Source organism: Nicotiana tabacum, chromosome 19 (genome assembly GCF_000715075.1).
Source record: "Nicotiana tabacum cultivar K326 chromosome 19, ASM71507v2, whole genome shotgun sequence".
In the NCBI taxonomy this organism is placed as follows: Eukaryota; Viridiplantae; Streptophyta; class Magnoliopsida; order Solanales; family Solanaceae; genus Nicotiana; species Nicotiana tabacum.
Genome location: NC_134098.1, coordinates 2,397,872 through 2,424,511, shown reverse-complemented (window position 1 = coordinate 2,424,511; position 26,640 = coordinate 2,397,872). Strand labels below are relative to the sequence as shown.

At 32.5% G+C, this 26,640-nt stretch overlaps 4 protein-coding genes and 1 non-coding gene across 5 annotated transcripts; 1 reads left to right on the top strand and 4 right to left on the bottom strand.

Moving 5' to 3' along the window:
* Window positions 1-747: 747 nt before the first annotated feature.
* LOC142174056 (U6 spliceosomal RNA) lies at window positions 748-850 on the bottom strand. The gene has a single exon (XR_012703409.1). It is a non-coding gene; the product is annotated as a U6 spliceosomal RNA (small nuclear RNA).
* Window positions 851-1,004: 154 nt separating this feature from the next.
* LOC107777160 (uncharacterized) lies at window positions 1,005-4,496 on the bottom strand. Its single transcript, XM_075239481.1, has 5 exons — window positions 4,193-4,496; window positions 3,552-3,821; window positions 2,360-2,571; window positions 2,001-2,262; window positions 1,005-1,459 (listed from the first exon to the last, which is right to left on the bottom strand). Exons 1-5 carry the CDS (start codon window positions 4,478-4,480, stop codon window positions 1,133-1,135), a joined length of 1,359 nt encoding a protein of 452 aa, XP_075095582.1. The 5' UTR covers window positions 4,481-4,496; the 3' UTR covers window positions 1,005-1,132.
* An 11,018-nt stretch (window positions 4,497-15,514) lies between these two features.
* On the top strand, window positions 15,515-17,028 carry LOC107798741 (zeatin O-glucosyltransferase-like). The gene is made up of 2 exons (XM_075239472.1): window positions 15,515-16,053; window positions 16,519-17,028. Exons 1-2 carry the CDS (start codon window positions 15,537-15,539, stop codon window positions 16,974-16,976), a joined length of 975 nt encoding a protein of 324 aa, XP_075095573.1. The 5' UTR covers window positions 15,515-15,536; the 3' UTR covers window positions 16,977-17,028.
* A 1,113-nt stretch (window positions 17,029-18,141) lies between these two features.
* On the bottom strand, window positions 18,142-19,046 carry LOC142173315 (uncharacterized). Its single transcript, XM_075238769.1, has 2 exons — window positions 18,981-19,046; window positions 18,142-18,432 (listed from the first exon to the last, which is right to left on the bottom strand). The coding sequence occupies exons 1-2, from the start codon at window positions 19,044-19,046 to the stop codon at window positions 18,142-18,144; spliced, it is 357 nt and encodes a 118-aa protein (XP_075094870.1).
* A 3-nt stretch (window positions 19,047-19,049) lies between these two features.
* LOC107798742 (uncharacterized) lies at window positions 19,050-23,746 on the bottom strand. The gene is made up of 4 exons (XM_016621773.2): window positions 23,675-23,746; window positions 22,384-22,640; window positions 21,118-21,329; window positions 19,050-19,299 (listed from the first exon to the last, which is right to left on the bottom strand). Coding segments are annotated over exons 1-4 (720 nt in total). The 5' UTR covers window positions 23,676-23,746.
* Between the last annotated feature and the right edge of the window lie 2,894 nt (window positions 23,747-26,640).

Here is a 26,640-nt window from a genome sequence, read left to right as displayed (position 1 = left end):
AGTTAATCTCCAAATTAGCCCATGAATGATGATGGATCATGTGAACTTAGTTCAAGAGGGGAGATTATTGGGTATGTGAGAACAAAGTCTTACATGGAAAGTAGAAAAGAAAAATAAGCTACTTATAAAGAGTTGAATATTCTTAATGGTGTAAGACCTTTTGGAAAAAATCGTGTGAGCTTGGTCCAAAACGTACAATATCACAACATGTTAAAGAGTATCTTTAGAGCCCACCAACAAGGAGGGAATCCTAAGGAAAAAAGGCACATGTTCAAATCAGGTGTTAGAGGACGGGTTATTCATATTTCATTTGATGGTCAGAGGCGAATTGAAAGTTAAGCAGTGAGAATTCTAAAGATTCCCCGGGGACAAAATAGAGATGTCTCCTACGTTACCCATAATATGTGAAAAATCGACGTAATTTCATAGAGTCATTCGGTCCAATAAGCAAGATGACGCTTACCAGGAAAAGAAGTTAGTTTATAGCCTTACATAGCAAATTCATTTTATCAGAAAAGGAAATCCTTGGACTTGTGGGAAACATGTCTTCTTAATCTAAAGATGGAAGTATCCTATTTGATTAACTACATCATAATAAAGGAGAATCAAGAACACACTTCTCATTGAAGCTGACCAGTAAAGTTCCCTTTTTTGGCATATCTTGGATTTGAGACAAAATGATTAGAATGTCTAGCATAAAAAATGGAATTTGAGTTCTATGGTTTTGAGATCAATATACTGAACTGCATTTATTTGGTCCATTTCTTGATTTGCGCATATCACTCTTGCATAAGAGTCATGCTAATCTTTTCTGTATCGTTCCACTTTATTGATTACCCAAAAAAAAGAAGTCCGCAGACGAACTCTGAAACCAGCTATACTTTCAGTCATAAGCTGTTTGCATTTTAATAGGGAAACAAAGAAACAAAGGTAGTTCGAAGCCACGGGTTTTTCCCCTTGTTCCAGTTAGTTGTACCATATGTTTCAGGCAATTCTTCAAATGGTAATTGAAACACATCAGGCTTTTTCTATTCAGGAAGATAATTGAGAAAATGCAACAATCACACTTTACTGATATCTAGAAATAAATTACTTACATGGTCATCTTTGAGTACAAGAATGAAATAAATAGTCAGCTAGCTAACTTTGGCCTGTACAATGGAGGATCTTCCCCGAGCAAAAGCGACTTTAAGATAGCTTCACACACTACAGTATCATACACAAGCAAATGACCACCATCTGGAACTTCATGATATCGAATCCAAGGGAGCTTTTGCGAGACGTATCTTTGTAATTGAACAGGCACAACTTTGTCCTCATAACCTTGCCAGATGTGAACAGAGCTTTCGTTTTGTGGGTATGGATTACCTAGCTCCAGTGGATCGAAATCCCACTTGCTAAAAGCTACTATAAAGTCACGACGAAGGGAGTCGAATACCCTTCGTTTCCTTAGCCCGTCCTGTCAATAGAAGTAAAATCTGTCACATAACAGAAAGCGGAGTAGTTCCAATGCTTGCTATATTAGTATGAAATCGAATCACCTAAACATTTTTTATCGTTTCCTGACAAAAAGGAACAATAGGAATATAAAGATCAGACTATTCGGGGGAGCTTGAGTCAGGGCGAATGTAGAGTTCTGTCATTGGGTTCATCTGAACCCAGTATTCCGATATTGATCATAAATTTATGTGTAAAAATGCACTAAATTGCAACAGTTAGCAAGTCTGAACCCATAATTTTAAAAATGTAATGGGTTCAATGCTAACTGCTAAGAACCTTAAAAGTTAAACCCATAGAGTTTAAATCATAAATCCGCTTCTGACCAGAATGGGTAAAACAGTACTATAGCTCACGAGAGTGGCCAAATAAGGCTTAGTTGATGGTATTAGTATCGAGTCAACTTGGACAAGTACAACTTGATCCGATTTGAGTTAATAAAGTTGGTCGACTGTGTATATTCTATCATGTTCTCTTTTTTGGGAATAGCTGAAGAAGTTTACCTGAGTGAATAATTGATATCCCGGTGTATTCTTCAAAACGTCGAGATCTTTGTCACAAAAAAATGTAGGATTTCCTTCTAGAGCAGTAGCTGAAGGGAACAATTTTTGAGTCAACCACCAATGTAATAGCCCTGGAGTATATCGTGTGAGACAAATCATAAACAGGCAAAGTTGTTTCCTATAGTCATCTTTCGTGAGATCATCAGGTAGCGAGCGCCATTTGTAATTGACAAACGGGACAACTAGAGCCACTCCTGCAAGCCTACAGTGCATACATTTTTCAAACCTAAACAATTAGGCCTAAACATTGACAAGAAAAGCTGAAAAGCTAAAAAAAATCTGAAGTGAGTATTCTTTACTTTTGAGGAATGCGTTTGATGCAACTCCAAGTAGGGTAACATCCCAACGACACGCCAATAACATAATACTTAGATCCTAATTGCAACTGATCAGCTAACTCTTCAATATCAGATGCTTCGCTTTTAACTGAGCGCTTTGGATTCGGATCACTCTCTCCATATCCGGCTCTGTCATATATCAGAAGGTATATCTCCATTACATCCAGGAGTTCCTGAGAACTAAAAAACTATTAGAGCATTGTCAACTGAATTATGTAAATCCAGAAGGAATATTGTGGAAATTCAAGAATGACATTCCTTTAGCAGAAAAGAGAGAAAAGCAATCACTTTCTGGTTTCCTACTAGAAATCCTTACCAAAAGAAGGAAGCTAAAGATGATAAACAACACAAAAGAAAGGTATCAATCAACTACACTTTAGTCTCAAACTAATTGAGGTCGACAAGGGAGGTAACTCGAGGACTTCTTAGCAGCATTGGCGGAGCTACAGTCAACAAAATTATAATGTGTATATAGGTCAAATAGTAGTTTTGTTGTTTCTTTTTCTCTTCTTGAGCTGAGGGTCTACCGGAAACAGCCTCTCTACCTCAGGGTAGGGTTAAGGTTTGCATACACACTAACATCCCTAGACCCCCACTTGTGGGATTTATTGAGTTGTTGTTATTGTATAGGTCAAATAGTATTATTTATACATATAAATTAAATCTTGAAACACTCTTAGCGAAATTTCTGGTATATATACTCTCAATCAAGCACGCTGAACTTCGGAGTTCTAATAGGATCCGTTGCATTTTGGCACTAGTATTGCACTTATCAAATAATTTCTTCTCTTAAAAGTCGAAACCAATTATCAGTGCAAACAACTCTGCTAACAGGCTAACTTCAAAAGTTTATAGTTTTTCTTTGACAAACTTAAAACACATCTGGATCTATTTATTTCAACCCTTTATCTTCAAATTTAAGATACTCAATACCCAATTCTCAACTCTAAAGCAGATTGATACTTAACTAGCCTCTTCACAAAACAGTAATTTCAAGATTCAGATATATATATATATGTGAAAGTTTACGTTTGGGAATTTTTTATTGAAATATATGAGAGAGAGAGAGAGAGAGAGAGAGAGAGAGAGAGAGAGAGAGAGAGAGAGAGAGAGAGAGAGAGAGAGAGAGAGAGAGAGAGAGATGTGTGTGTACCTCAGAAGCCATAAAGCTCATTTCTTTGGAGCTTCCAAATCCATGAACAATGATAATTCTGTATTTGCACTTGTTTTTAGGCACTCCTCTTTCCCTATAAGCCAAAAATCTCCCATCACTAAGTCTGACTCTACAAGTAGTAGTAGTACTAATAGCAGATTCATCTACAACTGTCTTTGATTCCTGCAAATTATCATTTGGTTCTGTTGGCTGATCAGCACATCCTAAACAACCCATCATCAGCACAAAAATTCTTCTAAATACCATTTTCTGCAAAATAAAAAAATAAGGAACACAACATCAAGAATCTGATAAGTCAAAATGCCCCTTCAAATTTAGCTCAGCAGATAAATTCAATTAAATGCAATGTTGCTCGGACTCCCCATACAACCCCCATGTCGGATCCTCAAAATAGGCCTTCATTTTTTGAAGATCCGACACGCACCAGGCAACATTTTTAAAGAGTCCAACCAATATAGACTAAGTCTACATATATTCCATCATCTCCGGGTTTGATGTTGTAGATAAACTCAATTAGATACTCCGCACTCATGTCGGATCTTCAAAAAAATGTAGTGCCTTCCGACAATACTTTTAAGAGCTCGAGCAACATAGATTAAATGGGGTTGATTTGGACTTACCAAAGAAGAAAACTGAGCCTCAGCAGAATCAAGAGTTGGTGCTAGCTTTGGCTGCTCATTAGATTCTTGAAAATCCAAATTAATGTCTTTGCCATTTTCTTTTTCTGTTTGAATGGAAGTTGAGTTCTGTTTGCTAGAAAATGGGGAGTGGACCACCTTAGACCATGTGCAAATGGGGTTGTGTACAGGTAATTTGCATCTGAATACTTTACTAACGTTTTGTCTTTGTAAGTTTGTACATTTCTTGTCTAGCCCCTCTTTCAAAATATAGAGGAGTGCTGATCTCATTTTTTATTTTGGGGAGTCAAGCCCCTGTTTGTATTATGAGTATTGAAAATAAGTTGTTTCAAGTTTTTAACAAAAAGATATCCTAAAGTATATTCTGGTATAACTTAAATGGGTGAAAAACTGAAAATTATATTCCTTCCAACTTTAACTTAAAAAAATAAGGGAATCTTACGTAAATGTCCCAAATAAGTTCCAACTTACCAACATCTAGCAATTAATTATAGACTTATCAAAATTAGTTAAACACATATAAAATTGAAAACCTAAATAAATAAGGTTCTTTCTCTCCAAGAATCACACGCTAAGATTTCTTTCCATATTTTTTAGTGTAATTAGCAACATTAGATGCAAAACGGAAAGAAAATTTCATGCATAAGGTAGCAAATAAGGTGAAGAAATATAATATATATTACAATAATTTAAACAAAAAAAATATTTTTCAATGTGTATGGTTGAAATTTATACTACTTCTCCAATAAATGAGGCAATGTTTTTTTTTTCCTTTTTTTAATTATCAATTTCTCCTCTATGTAATCTTTTTATATTATGAAATTTCTACTCTTTTTCACCTTTGAGTGCTTTATCTATCATCAATTGATGGCATATTTTATTTAGAATTATAATCTTAACGACATTCAAACTAATAGATAAGTTCTTTGATGAAATAGTTATAAGACCAATTAGTACTTTTAACAAATGTTATTTTAGTATGTCGTGCATAGGTACTTGAGTCCCCCTCCTCCCTATTTTAGTCTCAATTTTTGCAGATATATTTTTATGTTTTTCCATTATAAATGCATAAATGACTTTTCTATATTTTAAAAAATTTATTCTATTATCCCGAATACCTTCATTTTTAAAGTTATTTTACTATATGATGATTGCTATATATTTATATTTTGAATCCATAAAATGTTAATTATACTATATAGGCAAATAAAATAATATCTAGTAAAAAGTTAAAGAAAAAAATACCACGTGTATTAAGAATTTACACAGAGGTAGAGGTTGATAGTCTAAAGAGTTCATGAACTTGCATTATTAAAATCTCATGTCAATTAATTTTAACTTAAATTAATATCATAATCATTAAAAGCACTAAAATGAAAAAGAAAAAAAAAGAATCCAAATATTATAATTTAAAAATTACATAAGGATAGGGAATTGATAATTCAAAGGGGAAATCGACATTCTTTAGGATAAGAGGGAGTCACATTGTCTATTGCCTAAAGTTGGAGAGGAACTTTGATTTTTAAAACAAAGTTTGAGGGCAATATATATTGTATTTTTTCTTTAACAGAATAATTATTGTATTAGGTACTGTATTTATGGTTAGAGAAAAATACTGAATGCAGTAATACTTGCACCTGTTGTCCATTTTTCCAATGTTTCTAAAGTAAGATTCAAGTGGCTGCTGAAAGCTAGCTGCTTAATTTGGTTTTCAACTTGGAGAAATGAAACATCTTAGCTTGAAAAACTATATAAATTATATAATATAATGATATCTTTATTTGAAAGAATAAAACATCTTAACTTGAAAGATTGCTTCTCGAAATTCTAGGGTTTGTGGTCCTTTCTCGGATCCTGCGTGAATGCAAAATACATTATGCACGGAACTGCCCTTTAACAAGAGACCTCACTAAGAAAAAATTATTCACTTTCATCCATTCCCTTTGTATAATTATGAATTATCTCAAATTACCTAAAAATACTACTCATATTTAATATATATATATATATATATATATATATATATATATATATATATATATATATATATATATATATATATATATACACACAATTTATCACTTAATAATAGTATATTAGTGTAGTTTGATATAAATATAGAATGTCCGATAAAAAAATATTCTCTCTTTAAGCCAGTATAATTGGGTAAAAAAACTTAGTTGCATCACGTGCTCACATCAAATCGTACTAATTTATTATGGTTAATTAATAAATTAAGGTGAGAATATGTGTTAATTAACTATAATTTAGTACTCCCTCCGTTCACTTTTACTTGACATGTATACTAAAAATAGATTTTTATTTTTACTTATCACTTTACGCATATCAAGAGAAGACAATTTTTTTTCCTGTTATACCCACAATATTTATTACTAATTTCAAATCATTTTAATTTCTCAAATCCAATAAAATATACATCAATTAATATGGGTATCGTGGTAAATTATGCACTTCATTTATTATTTCTTAAGGGGCGTGAAATGTCAAAACGTGTCAAGTAAAAGTGAATGGATGGAGTAGTAACTATATTTGTGAAGACATATATTATGTATTTATTCGATTGATATAACGCTGATACCGGTAAATATACCCCATAATTGATGGTGACATTCTACAATACTATAAAAAAAATGGTATTGAGAGGAAAATATTTGTTGGTTTATGTTCATTTTAGGCTCCTCACTGGCAGAACATGTTGGACGTGCTGTCACTTATGACTTGGATTCAATGATCTGTTATCATGTGGGACAAACTTTTCTTTTTAATTGAGTAGCTATGTTTATGGTCAAATAATTACTGGTTTTGCCTAAATTTCCAATTATATTGCATTGTTTTATTCCTTTCTTTATTTGGAATTTTGAGTTGGTAGCATTGCTATTATTTATGTACTAATTATCATACCACCATAACAACAACAACAACTAGTAATAAAAAACAACACAAGTTAATATGGGAGAAAATATTCTCTCTCTCTATATATATGGTAATCTATTTATTCTTAAAAATATTTTCAAACCAGGGAATTATAATTGTTTTTTCTTTAGAGCAATAATTGGCGTGAGGACTTGAATTTGAAGTGGTCAAGAGAAAGTTGTTGACAACAATTCATAAATTCTTTAAATTGATTCCGTATGTAACTTGCAAAAACGTGTACATCCAAATTAGATTAAATTGATTGATTTTGTACAGTAACTTTATGTTATTGGGTTCATCTGAATTTAATATTTTAGATACGAAATATAAATTTATGTTTAAAGTTTTGTTGAAATGTTTAAAAATACTCCTTCTATTTAAAAAAAAATGAATCGATTACTATTTGGGGAGTTAAATAAGATTTTCTTTGATCATATTTTTGGCAAATATTTTTTAAATATTTTGAAATGTTAACTATTGTGACTTATAGTACTTTTTATATACTTTATAAATATATAAATTTTATCTTTAAAAACTTAAAGAATATAAGTTCAAATTCATATTATAAAATAGTCAATTTAACTCTCGTATTCCGAAAATGTTCAAATAAATTGAAATAAACGGTGTAGTGGATATGAACTCATAACTTTATATATATAATGAGTTTTTCTAAAAACCTTAAAGATCGAACCAACAGAAATTAAATTTGGATCCGCCTACGCTTAGACATAATATAAAAATATACGCCACTATATAAATTAGTGTTTTGTTTATTATTCGAAATCATGGAATTGGTTTATACCTAAATTCTATAAGAATATTCTTTGGCGCCTTCTTTTGTGTGAAATTGGGTCTCTTTCAAGACATGGACAAAGTTAGGGATGAAACTTGTCCCACAACATGAAATATATGATCACAAGATAATCAATTTTAAGGTGTAAGTTATATAAACGGATATTGTTAAAATCATACAAATTCAGTGGAAAACAATTTTTTTTTTTTTTGTAAGTATGATCCTTTTACATAAATCTAAGTAGGGGTGTCAATGGATATTTAAAACCCGACTAAACCGACCGAACGACACCGAACCGATTTTTAGATTTTTTTTATAAATAAAATCATTGGTTTTTATATATATCTACAATCGTACAGATAATTAGGGTACATTTTTTATTTTATGAAAATAAATCAAAAAAATATTGAACCGTAGCGAATAAATTTTCATGTGAAAAATATATTTATATATTAAGTTTAAAAATAATAATGCATTATTTTTTCCGTGGGCCTTGGAAATTATGAAAATGGTTACAAGCCAACAAGTAATTAAAATCAAAATTCTAATTCCCAAACTTATTATGCTACTTCTACTGAAACTATATTATTTCCAACATATTCACTAGCAAGACACAAACTTATGTTTCCTTTCGTATGATTTAGATTTATTTTTTTGAATATTTAATCTTCTATAGATTTTATTTTTGAGTCCCAACTTAGTTAATATCTTCCTACTCTTGTGATTTATATATATTTTTGTTTTGTTTTTGCTTAGTTTCTTTTATGTTGTTGTAGAGTAGTTGATGGATCTATACTTTGGCCATCTTTTATGTTTTCTTAATTCATCATCATTTTAAATAGTGAAAACTGTTTAGAGAGTTTTTCTAAGTCCTATAAAAATATGTGTGTTATTGCATTCTACTTTTACTAGTGACTGTTACATGACATTTAAAAAATTACCGAAAATGAACCGAACCGTACCAATGCCGAAGATAAACCGACATGATTGGGACAGTTTCGAAAGGTCTGATTTTGATTGTGCATAATAGAATAACCGAAAAAATAATATGATACAAATTTTATAAAATAATTGGCCGAAGCGAACCATTGACACCCCTAAATCCAAGATTGTTTATTAAATAGTCATAAATCAACTAATAATCTCTCATAAGAGCGACAAATTTTATCATCTAAACCATGATAAATTTGCACAATATCTTAGGTAGTTCAAAACTATTTGGATTTATTAGCAAGAAGAAAGAGGCATTTACGTATAGTATGTGCGCCATATGATATAAAATTTTAGATCTCCAATTTATGATCTGTGCATGCCGAATGAATAACTTCATAACTTGGGCCTAACTCAAAAATGGTTAACTCATTTTTCTTTGGAATTGGGTCAAAGCCGATAAAAGCTAAACCCAGCCTAGAATTAAATAAGGGATCTTTACGTAAATAGCCAATCGGATCACAATTACTTTTGGAAACTTTCCATTGTATAGCCTCCCACCAAAATAATAGTAGCCAACAAATATATAATCTACATATATTAATGCATAATACACATTTTGTACATAATTAGTGTATATTTTTTTATATATATATTTGGCTAGCAGATGTAATTATCTTCGGGTGACTGGCCATATGTGTTAAAAGTCCTTTACTTTTTCTAACCGGTATACATATATTATATATCGATTATAACTGATTATACATATATTATACATTATTTTTATATGTATATATAAATCTATCAATTGTTTAGGTTTAAGCAGTTGGGTGAATGGCTATTTGGCACAAAGTGGGATTGAACTAAAACTCGAAGTTGGGACTTGAGTTGGAAGCGTGGCTGCTAAGTATCAATGACGAATCATTGTAGCCCAATCTCGCTTTGGATTCTGGTCAAATCAAGACTTGTAAACTGGGGAAAAAAGTAGAGAAGGAGAGACGGAGAGAGACTGAGAGAGAGAGTTGGCAAATATAAAGGAATAAGGAAATAATTGATATTTTTTATTTAATTCTTAGTATAAAAGGATACTTATTTAAAATTTATTTGTATATAATTGATAAATTGTATATGACCATGTAATTAAATTGAAACTTGAGTATGGAGGATAATAAAGTTTCAAATAGTGTATAAGAAGATAAAAATTCCTAAATTTTAATGTGAAATGTCAATTGCCTCGGAATTTGTAGTATTTTCTTTCAACTCAATTACACACTCTCTCTCATAATACCTCAAGTTGATATCGACAACAATAGTGATAAAAAATTGCATTCGAAACTCTGGCGAATGGTGCTAGCGTCAAACTGGATTTCGATCAGTTCACTTGTTTAAAAAGTAGCAAACTCACTTATACAAATACAAATCATCATGTCACTTATTACAAGTGAAAATAATCTTTACTCCTTATTTTTCAACTTTTGTTTATATTTACTCTCTGTTTTACTATTCGAATGTAAAAAGTTCTGCCTATTTTGGCTCAAATAAGCCCCATACCCGTTAAATGACGTGTTCTCAGTTTTAGAATAGGAATATTGACGATTCAGGATTAATTTAAAGGACCGAATTCATTTTGCCCAAATCAACACTCCCGAATAACCATAACTCGACCAAATGAAGCTTCAAATATCGTATTTTACTTTTTTCCCTTTAAGCTTTAAATATAAGCAACGGAATATTGGCATATTATTTCTTCAAATTAGATGGTTTCTCTTTATGGGAAAACCGACCCAAACCGAACCATGAACACCCCTAGTCCTCACCATCTGTGAGAGAATAGAATCACAGAAATTTAGTTCTCGGAATCAACAAATCCGCACGATAAGAATACAAGAATATGAAGTTTCCTAAGGGTTCGGCAGCCTCTCGAAGATAAGTACAGACGTCTTTGTACCGATCCGCAAGACTCTACTAAACCTGCTCATGACTCATGAGATCTATGTAACATAGGCTTTGATACCAACTTGTCACGACCCAAAACTTAGCCCATCGTGATGGCGCCTAATATGGTACTAGGCAAGCCGACACCTCAAAATATTTTCAACACTTTTAAATGAAAAATGAACTAAACAGGTTTGAATAATTAAAGCTCTCATAAACTGGATAGAAGATCAAACTCAATACGTAAGTTCCCAAAACCAGGGTATCACTGAGTACATGAGCGTTTATACATCACAAGTCTAAAATATTGTCTATGAAAAACTGAAACTAAATACATAAAGCTGAAAGATAGGGAAGGAGGGTCAAGGTCTGCGGAAGCCGGGCAGCTACCTCAAAATCTCCGAATAACTAAGCTACTCAGATAATCAGCACCCATCGTGTCTGAAAACACTTGGATCTGCACACGAAGTGTAGGGTGTAGCGTGAGTACATACAACTCAGTAAGTAACATGACTAACTATTGGACTGAAAGTAGTGACGAGCTTCATGGTACAGTTCAATTATAGAATTATAGTACATGAAAGTAGGCATGCTTCCAAGTTTGACAGTTAAAGCCAAAATAGTTAAATTATGTCAAGTTCAATTGAAACAAGATATTGCACATCTCAATAACTACGTGACATATATATATATATATATATATATATATATATATATATATATATATATATGCCAACTGATGTACAGACAGTAATGAAAACATGTGCATACTCTCAGAATATCAGTCATTCAGTCCTCCTATTCACTTCAACCTCACAGTCACTCATTCCTCACAGTCACTCCATCCTCACAATCGCTCGGCACTCGCACTCGCACTCAATAGGTACTTGCGCCCACTGTGGATGTGCAGACTCCGTAGGGGCAATTCTAGCCCAAGTGCTAATATAAGCCAATCATGGCATGAATCAATAAACATGTTGCGGCGCGCAGCCCGATCCCATAAATATCCTCACAATCAGGCTCTCGGCCTCACTCAGTCATCAATCTCTCAGTCTCTCGGGATCACAAGATTTATGATAATCAGCCCAAACAATGATGATATAATGTATCAATAAAGGACAACAGAGACTGAGATATAATATGCAAGTAAAAATTATGACTGAGTACAAAATGGAAATTTAACAGATAATTCAACATGTAGCACGACCTCTATGGGTCCCTATAGTACCAACACGTAGTCTAAGCATGATTTCTAACATACAACAGCTCAATTTCTCTAACACATGGTGGAAATACGGGTAATGACAAGATTAATCAACTATATGGTTCCATGGAATTAACATAGTCACAATTTTTACGGTGCACTCCCACACGCCCGTCACCTAGCGTGTGCGTCACCTCAGCACCAATCACATAACACGTAATTCGGGGTTTCATACCCTCAGAATCAAATTTAAAAGTTTTACTTACCTCAAACCGTGCAAATCTCTACTCCAACATGCCCTTGACTCATGAAACGACCTCTGAATGCCTCAAATCCAGCCACAAACAGTTCGATACAATCAACACAAGCTAAAGAAATCAATTCGATAAGAAAATACTAAGTTCTTAGTCAAAAAGTCAACTCAAAAGTCGACCCCCAGGCACATGCCTCGGAATCCAACAAAGGTCACAAAATTCGGAAGGCCATTCAACTACGAGTCCAACCATATCAAATTTACCAAAATTCGACACCAAATCGTCACTCAAATCCCCAATTTAAACTCTCCAAATCCCTAGTCTCAAACTCCAAAATTACACCTCAAAATCACACAATCTAGGTGGAAAAATCAATGGGAAAATATTATTATTGAGTAAAAATAACCACAAGTGATTTACCTCAAGAATCCCTTCGAAATTCCTCTCAAAAATTGCCTAATTCCGAGCTTGAAATGTCCAAAATGATGAAAATCACGGAACTCTCGATTTTAATACACTGCCAAGGCTTTCCGCACCTGCGACAACTTACACACACCTGCGGCTTCGCGGGTGCGACCAAAACATCCGCTCCTGTGATTGGCTTCGCGCTTGCGGACTCGTATCTTCGAGCACACTGCCGCTTCTGCGAAGCCAGCTCCCTTTCCCATTTTCGCTTTTGCGTTCATCACGTCGCACCTGCGACCTCGCAGGTGCGGGCAAGCTCTTCGCACCTGCGAGCACTACCCAGTTCCATTCCTGACCACTTCGGTTGGGTCGTTACAATCATGTGGTTAGTAAATAATTATTAAAGTATAAATTTTTATTTTTGATAAGTTTTGAAATCTATTTACAATAAAGATATGAGTCAATCTTAATTGATTTATATCTTTAAATTAAACTTGATCAAATCTGATTCGCCTTAATTCTTATTAGATTTTGTCTAAATATTTCTAGATTTTATCCTAAAAGTACTAAGTGGCTTTTTTTCGGTACGCCACTTACCTCAATATTAATCTTGACTACCCTCTTTTTAATATAATATAGATATAGATATCTATATCCACTCTATAAATTATTTAAATTTAAATTTAAGCGCATGATTTGGAAGATATATAGAGAGAGAGAGAGACAAAGAGAGAGGGAGAGAGCGAGTTAGTTATGCTTTATGTATATTCTTTCGCATAGTAATTCATTTGCCATTTATCCGAGTGGTAAAGATTTGTTCTTATTAAGTTAAATTTTTTTAATTATAAGAAATATTTATTTACGTAAAAAATATTTATTTGCCCGATTTGTCAATATTAATATGACTTTTTTATTCTTGTTATTAAAATATTTTTAATGATTATTTAATTTTTTTCTTACCTTATAAATTTTTTTATATTTTATGTAAAATCTTATTTTAGTGCTTGAAACTTTATTCCTTTATATATATATATATATATATATATATATATATATATATATATATATATATATGATAATCTCCGTACCGATCCGCAAGACTCTACTACACCTGCTCATGACTCGTGAGACATATGTAACCTAGGCTCTGATACCAACTTGTCACGACCCAAAACTTAGCCCGTCATGATGGCGCCTAATATGGTACTAGGCAAGCCGACACCTCAAAATATTTCCAACACTTTTAAATGAAAAATGAACTAAACAGGTTTGAATAATTAAAGCTCTCATAAACTGGATAGAAGATCAAACTCAATACGTAAGTTCCCAAAACCAGGGTGTCACTGAGTACATGAGCGTTTATACATCACAAGTCTAAAATATTGTCTATGAAAAACTGAAACTAAATACATAAAGATGAAGAAAAAAGAAGGAGGGTTAAGGTCTGCGGACGCCGGGCAGCTACCTCGAAATCTCCGAATAACTAAGCTACTCAGATAATCAGCACCCACCGTGTCTGAAAACACTTAGATCTGCACACGAAGTGCAGGCTGTAGCATGAGTACAACCAACTCAGTAAGTAACAAGACCAACTATTGGACTGAAAGTAGTGACGAGCTTCACGGTACAGTTCAATTATAGAATTACAGTACATGAAAGTAGGCATGCATCCAAGTTCGACAGTTAAAGCCAAAATAGTTAAATCATGTCAAGTTCAATTGAAACAGGATATTGCACATCTCAGTAACTACATGATATATATATATATATATATATATATATATATATATATATATATATATATATATATATATATATATATATATATATATGCCAACTGATGTACAGACAGTAATGAAAACATGTGCATACTCTCAGAATATCAGTCATTCAGTCCTCCCATTCACTTCAACCTCACAGTCACTCATTCCTCACAGTCACTCCATCCTCACAATCGCTCGGCACTCGCACTCGCACTCAATAGGTACTTGCGCCCACTGTGGATGTGCAGACTCCGGAGAGGCAATTCTAGCCCAAGTGCTAATATAAGCCAATCATGGCATGAATCAATAAACATGTTGCGGCGCGCAGAATTTAATGAATTCAAGGTCGATGTAACAGGTTCATGGATATAAGCTTCATCATAATATTTGCTCCGTTTTAGTTTATGTGGCAATATTTCTTTTATAGTCCGTTTAAAAAAGAATGATAGTTTTTTATTAGCAAATAATCTAAATTATACTTCTCATTTCTCGCTTATTGACAAACTTTTATAATCAAAAATGTTATATCATATTTAATATTATACATTTCAAAAGTCTTAAAGTTACAAAAATATTACGAGATGTTTAAAACCAATTTCAAAAGTTTTTTATTTTTGTTTAAATTTCGTGCCCAGTCAAATAATGCCACATAAATTAAAATGGAAGCGTTATACAAGTACCAGAGTCACTTGGGGTAGAAAAGTCTGAGGAGGAAGCTCAACCCATATAATTGCACTTGCATAATCATGTTGATACATGTTTCAACCTTATTGTCAGCAATATGATGAAAGACTTCCATACCTTCCTCGTAGAAAAAAAAAAAAACAAGGCAGCCCGGTGCACTAAGCTTCCGTGATGCGGGATTCGGAGAAGAATTGAACTATAAGGGTCTATTGTACGCAACCTTACCTTGCATTTCTGCGAGAGGCTGTTTCCAAGGCTATCAAAAAAGGTTTACTTTGTACTTCTCTGCTCATGCAATTGATGTGTTACAATTCAGTTCCTATTTTTGCACATTGTTCACTGATTATCATATATATAAGAGCTAGCATACATCCTATTGAAAAGCCATACTGAAACAACATTAGATTCTTATAAAAATCTTGCAATGGCTAGCAATATTGCTTCTCTAGCAAACCATAGCCAAAATTGCACCAAAGATCAAGATGTTCTAATAGTTATGGTACCCTTTCCAGCTCAAGGACATCTCAATCAACTCCTCCATCTCTCTCGTCTCGTATCATCGTACCATTTACCGGTCCATTATGTCAGTTTTAGTACTTCTATTCGACAGGCTAAATTTCGCGTCCATGGTTGGGATCCTATCACCAATACCACTCCTAACATCCATTTCAAAGAATTTCCAATACCTTCAACTCATGTTCAATCTCCTAATTGTTCTAATATGTCAAAATTCATAGCATCAACACTTGATTTATCTTTAACCTTAAGAGAGCCAATAAGTGCATTTCTAAATGAACTCTCTAGCACAACTAGGAGAATGGTAATTATTTATGATAGCTTAATGGCTTGGGTAGTTCAAGATGTAGTTTCTATACCAAATGTTGAGGCCTATTGTTTTCGCGCTGTTTCTGCTTTTACTACAAGCTCTATTCTATGGGAAGGTATAGAGAAATTTTTCCATCTCCCTAAATTTCTAGGGAAATTTATTGCTACCAAACTTCTTAAAATTCCACAACAACTTCCATCACTTGAGAGTAGTTTCACACAAGAGTTATTGCATTTTATTTTTATGCAAGATAGACATCATAATATTTGTTCTGGAAATCTATTTGATACATGCAAAGTTATTGAGGGGTCATTTCTTGAAAGTCTAGAAAAATTACATAGGTTGTTAAGAAGAGGCAACCAATGGGCTATTGGTCCATTTAATCCAATCAAAATACAAAAAGACTCAAAAAATTGTCACAAATGTTTGAAATGGCTTGACAAACAAGAACCAAACTCAGTAATATTAGTTTCATTTGGAACAACAAGTTCATTATCTAGTGAACAAATCAAAGAGCTAGCAATTGGATTAGAAAAAAGTAACCAAAAGTTCATTTGGGTAGTGAGAGATGTGTTGTTAGGAGAAGGTGAAGAAGTTAATATCCCAAATGGATATGAAGAAAGAATAGAAGGAAGAGGGATTGTTATAAAAGATTGGGCACCACAATTTGAAATCTTGGCACATTCATCAACTGGCGGTTTTCTGAGTCATTGCGGATGGAATTCTTGTATGGAGAGTATTACTATGGGAGTACCTATTGCTACATGGCCAATGAGTTTTGATCAGCCAAGAAATGCAGTGTTAGTGACAAATGTGTTGAAAATTGGCATAGTTGTGAAAGATTGGGAGCATTGTGAAGATTTGGTTACTTCAACAAAAATTGAAAATGCTGTTAGAAAATTGATGGCTTCACAAGGGGGAGATGAAATGAGGAAAAGAGCTATGGAATTTGGTAAAAAAGTTAGAGAATCTATGATGGATGGTGGTGTTTCTAGGATGGAAATGGATTCTTTCATTTCTTATGTTACTAGACACTAGTTTATTCAAAATAAAAATAAAAAGATTGTATCATTAGCCAAAATTCTATTAAATGGAGTATTTATAAATGATTTCTATGGCAATATATAGAGCCTAAAACTAATCCTCCTTTTTGAAATTACAATAGTTAACGTGGTTCAGTCAATGTGATTTATATCAAGTGTAAAGGAGCAATTTCACTATAACAACTGGTACAAAAAAAGGAGTACAAAATTAAAGATAAAAATTTTCCAAAAATATATCACAAGAGAATAACATAATAAAATCACTCACAAAAAAGAAGTTCATTCAAATTTCCCAATGGAATATATTAAAATTCTCTCTCACAAAAAATACTCAAGATGAGTTTCAATCAAAATGTGGGATCATTCAAATGAAGTAAGAAGATCCATATTTATAGGGCAAAAATCTTGGTATCCAAGCAAAGAAAAATAAATAAAGAAAATACTTTTATTCTTTGGCTCCAAGCTAAAATACTTTAGCTCCAAGATTATCCACGAATAAATTTAGGCCATGTCTTACACATATTTTTAAGAGAGCAATAAGAAATAGGCCAAAACAATCGAAAATTGAGAACTTAAAGCTAAAGGGGATATTCTAGTATTGAGCTAAAAGCAATCAAAATTGGTCTCTTTTTGTGTGTGTGTCTTAAGCCAATTGATCTGACTAATTTAAATTCGCAGATCCTAATATATAAGGCCCATTAAACTGAAAGCGCTCTCTCTGATGAGTTTGTTAATTTCTAAATGTGATCATTCTAGTGCATTTTCTTGGAAAGAAAGCATGCACGAGATCAGTTGAATCAGAAAATTGTTGTAGCCTTTTATTTTTACTTGGAATTATCACAAAAGCTAGGAATATTACACTTATTTTTAAAGTTGTTCATCTCAACCTGCTTGTAGAAAATAATCTACCTATACAATCATAAGCTGCCAAATTTAGAAAAGGGGGGGGGGGGGAATCCAACGGTTTTTAGCCTAAAAATTATCCCGGAACACATCAGTTTTTGCTTATACCTTACATACATATTAAGAAATTTATTAAATGTTTATATATATTAGAATATGAACTCAGTCGTTATTGTATATTAACTTGAGATTATTACAAGAACCCATAAACTTTAAATCTTGAATCCGTTTCTGAATTTAGTCATACTATTTCCTCTTCATCCAATCACAAGTTTCCTCAATATGATTTCACATAGAGTGGCATTGTAAATTAAGAAATGTCCAGCACTAGGAACCTCATGATATTGAATCCAATGAAGCTTCTCTGCTAAATATTGATTAAGTTTTCTTGGGATAATTCTGTCATCATAACCTTGCCATAGATGGACTTTACCTTCATTTTCTTGGAATGGATTAGAAACTTCTGTTGGATCAAATTCCCATTTTCCATAACCTACTATTAGGTCTCGGTATAGCGATTCAAACTCGCCCTGTTGTCGTACCTTTTCCTGAATGAAAAAACAAAAGAATCAAGTTCACATAAAAGAGCGTGTCGACTTATAGCCTGTTTGCCCGATCTTCTCCAAAACTAAAAGTATATTTTTTTCTGAAAAAAAGTATATATTTTTTTCAAAATTGGAGTGTTTGGCCAAGGTTTTCGAAGAAATTTTTTGCTTTTGAGTAGAAACAGAAGCAAAAAAAAATAGTTTCTCTCCAAAAGCACTTTTGAGAAAAATACACTTAGAGTCAAACTTTAATTGTTGCTCAAAAGTGATTTTCAAATTAATTATACAAACACAAACTGCTTCTCACCAAAAATACGTCTTACACTCTTAATAGATAAATTTATAACTGGTAATTAAAAAATTATCGTAGTTTCAAAAGTAATTGAAATTAACTCACATTTTCATGTAAAGATAAAATCTGAATAAAAACATCCGTAAAATCCGAAAAAAATCCAGCATAATATGTTGGAGTTCCAATTTTTTACATATTAGATTCCAGTTTAATGTGTTGGAATTCCAATATAATATGTTGGAAGTTTATAGACTGTTACATACTTGACAGGTGTGTCAAAGGAATTTGACCTCAAGTTCAAAGAGTGAACAATGTATTCTACCATGAATTAAGGAAACTGTTTCACGATTTTCAAATCCGCATCGCAAAAAATCGCCATATTTCCTTCCATATAACTTAAAGTATGGAACCATTTTTGATTCATCCACCAATTAACCAGCCAAGGGGCATAATGTGCAATTTGAAATATCCTCTTGTCTTGTGGAATTATCATTTCCAAAGCTTCTTTTGATAGTTTAGAAGGATAACAACTCCACCAATAGTTCACAGCCGGACCTACAAGAGCAACTCCAGCCAATCTACACAGATGCTCGATAAATCAATCACATAATAATGTAGAACTTCGGGTTAATTTGAAATTTTTTACTTTTTTTTCGAATCGGTATTTGGGCATGAAATTTTTAAATTTCACTTGAAATTGAATTTCAGAATATTTGAAAAAATTTTAAAAGTTATTTTTCAAAATTTTCACTTCAAATCACTCACAAGAATTCAAAAACAACTCTAAATTATATTCATGTCCAGATACAACTCTAATTTTTAAATATCATTTTTACTTGTTTTTTTGGTTTTTCCGAAATTTCAGAATTCTTATGTCCAAAACGCCCATTAAATTTTGCCTACTACAACAGGATAAGTCACAAAATAATATTTTATCATATTAAAGTAACTAAAATATGTGAATATAAATGACCAGAAGGTCAAACAAATGACCTCAGTTATGACATGTCACTTTTCATGGCAGCTCTTTACCACTTTATAAATTCCACGTCAGAAAATTAAAAAGAAAAGAAGAAAGAAAAAGTTCAACCATGTAAAAAGTTTTACTATCCATGTTTTTAACAAAAGATAATTAAAAAATGTATTTAAATGAAATATGGGATAACTAAACAACTTTTATACTATAAACGGAACAGATCACAAGGAGAGGTTCACTATGATTCGCTCACAAACCTTTGTCATTGTAGGTCAACTAAGTAGGGCCTTTTCTTTTTTGTTTGAATAACCCATTCTCATTATATTTATTAAGTAACGCCCTATCCTATTGGATTTAGCTTTAAAATATCCTTCCTCCACATGTAAGATTACAAATACATTTAACGTTATATTTTGGCTCAAAAATGTCCCTACAACTAACAGTTGACTAATCGACTGCGTAAGCCTTTTAAAAAAATCCATGTGGCACTCTTAATTGGTCCACGTGGACGGATATTGACTTATTTAAAAATAATTAAAATGAGCAATTTGAGTGCAATTAGAAAGAGAAAGAGGAGTAAAATGAAAAGGTGGCCATGGTGATGACGGAGGGGAATATGTACAGAAAATTAAAAGGGTAGAATATAAACTTAGCACAAAACTTAATTTCATTGACCTCAAAAAAGAAAGAAAATATTTCAACATCATAATCCCTTTCTTTTCTTTCCTGCTATAGCTTCACTTCCATTTTCTTGTTGATCTTGTTTTTCCTTCGCCCAATTATTTTGGGTGAATTTAATATGAGGTTAAAACATAAAAAAGTAAATGTGTAAAAAGAAGAGAAAGTTAGAGTAAAAGGAATCGTGTTATTTTTGTGTTGTGTCTTCTGGTAAGCCAAAGTGTGACTAATTAATTTTGGCATTTCATTTGGTGATTACGCTAATGATTTGCTGGCTTACAAGATTATCAAATGAGACTGAGGAAGAGTTCTCCAATGGCGAATTCCGGGTAATGGCAGCGTGTAAAATTTATTGAGTGAAAAAAGTGCGAGAAGTGGTGAGTGACGTGTCATAACCAGGTGTCAGAAATTAGATCTTCTGGTCGGACATTTGTATTTTTTAAACTATTCAAACATAGTTCAATTACTTTAATAAAATAAAATAATTTTGAGATTTTAGTATTATATAGATACGAGGGTCTTTGCGTAACTGGTAAAGTTGTTGCCATGTGACCAGGAGGTCATGAATTCAAACTCTCTTGCAGAAATGTAGGGAAAGACCGCGTACAATAGACTCTTGTGATCCGGCCCTTTCCTAAATCTCGCACATAACGGGAGCTTAGTGCACCAGACGACCATTTATACTCGATAAAGTTAACGTATCATACATCAAATTAGACAATGATTTCCAAAGTATATATACCTTTGTGGAATGTGATTTAGGCAACCCCAAACAGGGTAGGCTCCCATGGACAAGCCAACAATATAGAACTTTGGTCCTAATTGCAACTTGTTGGCTAGCTCCTGAATATCCAATGCTTCACTCTTCGCTGAACGTTTTGAATGTGGATCACTCTCTCCATAACCAGCACGATCACATGACAAGAGATATATTTGGAGCTCCTCAATCAGGTTCTGCATAGACAGATACAAGATTTGAAGTTTGTGATTTCCTATAACGATCTTAACTTAATATGTAATAATAATCGGATCAACGAACTTGGTTCCGAGTTAAATATTATTATACATTTAGTAAATTTTTAACACAAATATAAAATCAGCACAAAAGTTATTGAGTTCACGTGAACCCCTGACTATACCATAAATTTGCCCATGAGGTCGAGGTCTTGAGAACTTAAAATCAGAACCAGTAAATTTGAATATAACTTTGGAATGGAGCTATAGACGTTCAGGCAAAAGGGTTTAATTTAAACCCTCTTAATTAGAAAATTATATTCTACAAATGGCGACCAAGAGTCACTTTTGTTTAATCATAGCCTGATTGTACAAATAGATTATATCTCACAGAAACGGATAGTTACATAGTTAACTCTTCAAGAAGTCTGATGCAATTATCCTGCTTAAATATGAAATAAGACAGCTGTTATAATCCAGAATTTAAGAGTACAACAACAGACTAGAAGTTTCATTGGAAAACAAAAAACAAAATAGCCGCCTATTCAACCGCTTAAATTAAAAATAATCGGTGAATATATAATATACGTATAATTAATATATAATGTGTATAACACCATATACACATAACACCATATAATCGATATATGGCTTACTAACGAGAAAAAGTAAACTATGAATTTATCCGACTATTTGTATAAAGATCCCTTTAAAATACATGCACTTGCTAAGAGTTTCATAAAAATTATTGAAACATCCATTTTAAATCTGACCCAACATGAAATTTTTCGCGAAAATAATTTTTCAGAAGTTTCTCCATTTTATTTTCCGTGATGGTGTTTGATTAGACACGAAATTAAAGAAAGCAAAAAATACTTTTGGAACTCGTGTACTCAAATATTTCATGACATTTCCTTAGCTATAAAATATATATATATATATATATATATATATATATATATATATATATATATATATATATATATATATATATATATATATATGTGTGTGTGTGTGTGTGTGTGTGTGTGTGTGTGTGTGAGTGTTTACATACTTGGGAGATAGGTAGGTTCTCATCTTTGGAACTATCAAAGCCATGAACAATAATGATCTTGTACTTGGCATTCTCTTTGTCAATGCCTCTCTCTTTGTAGGCCAAATATCTACCATCTCTGAGTTTGATCCTTTGTGAAGTCACCGGAGGACCATTTAATGAGCCACAAATTTTTGGAGGGGGAGGTTTAATTAATGCCAAATATGCCCATCCCAGAAATACAACTAATGTTGCTACTGCTATTTGTAAAATTAGCACTGAAAAAGAGGAAAAATTAGATAAGAACAATACTGGTAATGGGAATAGGAAGAAATTAAGCTAAGGTAAAGAAGAGCAATGAGCAAACTAAATTTCAGAAAGGATGGAACACAATGCTACGCACTTCCTCCATTTCGCTTTATTTATCTTAGTTTGACTTGACATAAAGTTTAATAAAGAAAAAGAATTTTTGAATTTTATATGTCGGTATTTTTTAAGGATCCGGGCAACATAGGAAGAAAGACCACTAAAATCAATCACATTAAAACAAGAGCTCAATTTAGACTAATCAAGACTAATCTATGTTTGAAGGGTAGCCTTTGAGCAACAACAAAATTATTTATGTATGATCTATAGGTCGCGAGTTCGAGCCGTGGAAGCAGTCACTAATACTTGTATTAGGATTGGTTGTTTACATCACGATTTAGTGCTTCCCCGTATCCTGCATACACATGGGATACTTTGTGCGCCAGACTGCCCTCAGACTATTTCTACCGTCAACCCCCCACAATTCACGACCTCTTTTTGGATCAGTTGTACTTTAAGTAGGCATTTGGACATAAAAATTATTGTATGATATTTGAAAAAAAAATAGTATTTGGATTTAAATTGAAACATAGTATTTAGAATTTAAAATTATATTTGGACATGCATTTCATTTAAAAAACTATTGCAGTTTTGTGAGTGCGAAAAAGGCTTTTCCGTAAAATTTGAAAATTTTGATTTTTGAAAAACTCATTTTCGAAAAATCTCCAAAAACTTATAAATTTTCATATACAAACGTGCTTCTGAAAGAGATTTTCGGATAAAAGGAAAAAACTCTATGGACAAACGAGTCCTAAAACTAACATAGGAAAGAATCAACCTAAATCCAATATTCCTAAGAAAAAAGGGGGAAAAGTGAAAAGGCACTCGACAGTGAAACTAACGATCAACTATATTTAGCTAGTGAAGATAAGCATTAGAAACTGAAAGAAGAAACTAGGCAAACAAAAATAAGTGCAAAAGAAAGGTGATATAAGTTATAACTTACTTGGATTTCGTGGTAAGAACTCAAGCTTATGCTACTGTTATTTTTCATTACTAATATCTTTGGTACAAAAGATGTATATTGACGTGTAGTGATCAGTGTCACACTTCTTCTATGTATGCTGGTGCACATAGCTATTGCTATGGACCAATCTTGGGCCCCCTAATCTATAAGTAGGCCGTTTGCTATTGCTCTAAGGGAGCTACTCGCTTTATATGGTTTGACTTCTTTGTTGCCATAACATGATGAATTGTGTTGCCTTTATCACCTTCGTCACAATGTTATTGTTGAATCATCTTTTATTTTTTCGTATATTTACTTCTTCATATTTTAATTCTTGTTTGAAAAATTCTGGCTCCCCTATATCGATAATTCCTAAATTTGAAAAGGATTTGTTAGAATTTCATAGGGCGCCCTATTTGGTTGCCCCCATATAACTTGTACCTACTTTTAAAAAAAAAAATTAATTAGTATCCCAAGTACAAACAACTTCAGGCCTCCTTCTTCTTAGTCGCTGTGAAAAAAAAAAGTGACGGTGTTTGTGCTAGCCATTGCAAGACTTTTACTCCTCCTCCTCCTCCTCTTATATTTGTCTGTGTGTCCGTTGCTTATATAGTAGATGATTTAGTGTATAGAGTTTAGCTTATACACGGAAGATTAGATCATCGGTTCTGATAAGTCATAAAGTTTATGTTCACAATCTAATGATGAAATTGGACAAACCATCGGAATGGTTGTAGCACAAGATTAAATATAATTTATCTTGATATAATTATTATTTGTTGTATATGTCATTTATTGTTTTAATTTATTAAAATGCGAGATTCTTTCGTGGGTCAATAAGCCTGGTAAATTGGACAATAATAATATACATTGGCGAAGTAATAATTAGTTGATAGAATCCATATCTCGGCTTTTGAGATTGATGATATTCCTTTATGAAAGCTTATAAGTTTTCATGTGTAAACCTGACCGGTGGATTTTGTATCCGACACATGAAATAAGTTAAGCGAAAGTCTAAAGGAAGTAATTAATAAATTAAATTGCCAATAATTTAATTTGATTGATTAGTATCTGAATCTTAACATGAGGAGTTAAATAAGATTTTATGGAAGAATTTCAAAATTGAACTAAGGAGTGCAATTATGAATTTTTAGTGGAATAATTCGTAATTTATTATGGTAGAAATTAATTTCGAATTTCAAAATTAATTCCATAATAGGGAGCATTGTTAATTAAAGTATGCGGTCCCTACTGTGCCTAAATAATAGGAAATGAAGAAAATATTTTCTTAGTGCAAGAAGAAAACCTAACACGTTTTGGAAAAGGATTTAAACCTAAAAATGTGTCTATATATACTCCATATAGGGCTGGCCGTTTTTGCATTGCGCTTTTTGCACGTTTTTCCTTGAAATTTTGCCCATCCGAAATTCTCTCTTTTCGGATATTATTTGGGTAACACAGTAGAAGACTGTGGAACGTTTTGCTGAGGTCGCGGTCTTGCTACTCTGGAACTAGAGATCGAGATTAATCTGCTTTGTTCACGCTTCAAGAGGTAACTCGAATAATCTCCGTATGTGCTAATTATTTAATTTACACGTGAATATGATACTAAAATTGTTTCCGCTATAATATATAATCCATCAGTTTGTTAGCAGGTTTTAAGGTGGTTTTTGGTGTTTCGCAGTAGTAAGATGTTGTGGCGCTCATTTCTTTCTTCTTCTTCTTCTTCTTCTTCATTATTATTATTATTATTATTATTATTATTATTATTAATAATAATAATAATAATAATAATAATAATAATAATAATAATAATAATAATAATAATAATAATAATTTGACAAATTGATTATTGGGGTTTGTTCTTTGTGATATTTGGAGGTTATGTTTCAAATTTGAGGTCATATGGAATAGATTTTAGGTGTTGAATCGTGTATTAGATTGTTGAAATTCAAAGAACAATTTTTTTCATTTTGGGCAACTTGCACTTCAGACTTATTTGGCCTTAAGTGCATGAAAACATTTGATGCGCTTCAGACCTATTTGACTTTAAGTGCATCTTAAGTGCAAATTTTTCACTTGAAACCTATTTTAAGTGCATGAAATATTTATTGCACTTCAGGCCTTAAGTGTATCTTTAGCGTAATTTTTGCACTTCAGGCTTAATTAGCCTTAAGTGGATTGCACTTCACACTTTTTTCCTTCAACTTCAAATTCGATAAGTCTAAAGTTGATTTTAAAGTGGGTAAACTTAAAAAAATGGCTATAAGTACAATTGTAACTCTAAAACTGAGTTTAAACACAAATGCCCCAAAAGATTTAAAGAAAATAGTCTCATTCCTCCTTTTTGACGGCTCTTTGTATATACACTAGGTATCCTCAAACAAAATTGTGGAATATCCTACTCCTATTTTTTTTTTCTTTTGCTATAATTGTTTTGTTTTCTTCTGCTCTTTCTTTCTTTCTTTCTTTCTTTTTTCCTCTTTTTGTGAGGTGAGTGGTTAAACGCTCTAAAAAGAACCTAATATCTTACTTGAGTTTTGAGATTGCTATTTTTTGCCTTGTTTTGTTTCCTCTTTATTTTTCTATTTTTTTTTATATAAATACTTATGTCACGACCCAATTTCTCCTATAGGTCGTGATGACGTCCAATGTTACTACTAGGCAAGCCAACAATGAATTAGTCGTGTGATTATTTCTTTTAACAATTTAGAAATGGTTGATTTTTAGTTATTGGATAAATAAGAAGTGAAAAGTTAAATAACATGAGAAATAGACAGTTTTAAAAACAAATGAGATGAAGTAAATAATCAAAAATCACCAAGTGTTTACTAGCATAATCTCCAAGACCTGGTGGCACAAGTGTATGAGCTACTAGTAAAATATACAAAAAATACTACACTACTGTCTGAAGGAAATTAGACAGAAAGTAAAAGCAAAAGAAAGACTTCGGGTGCTGCAGAACG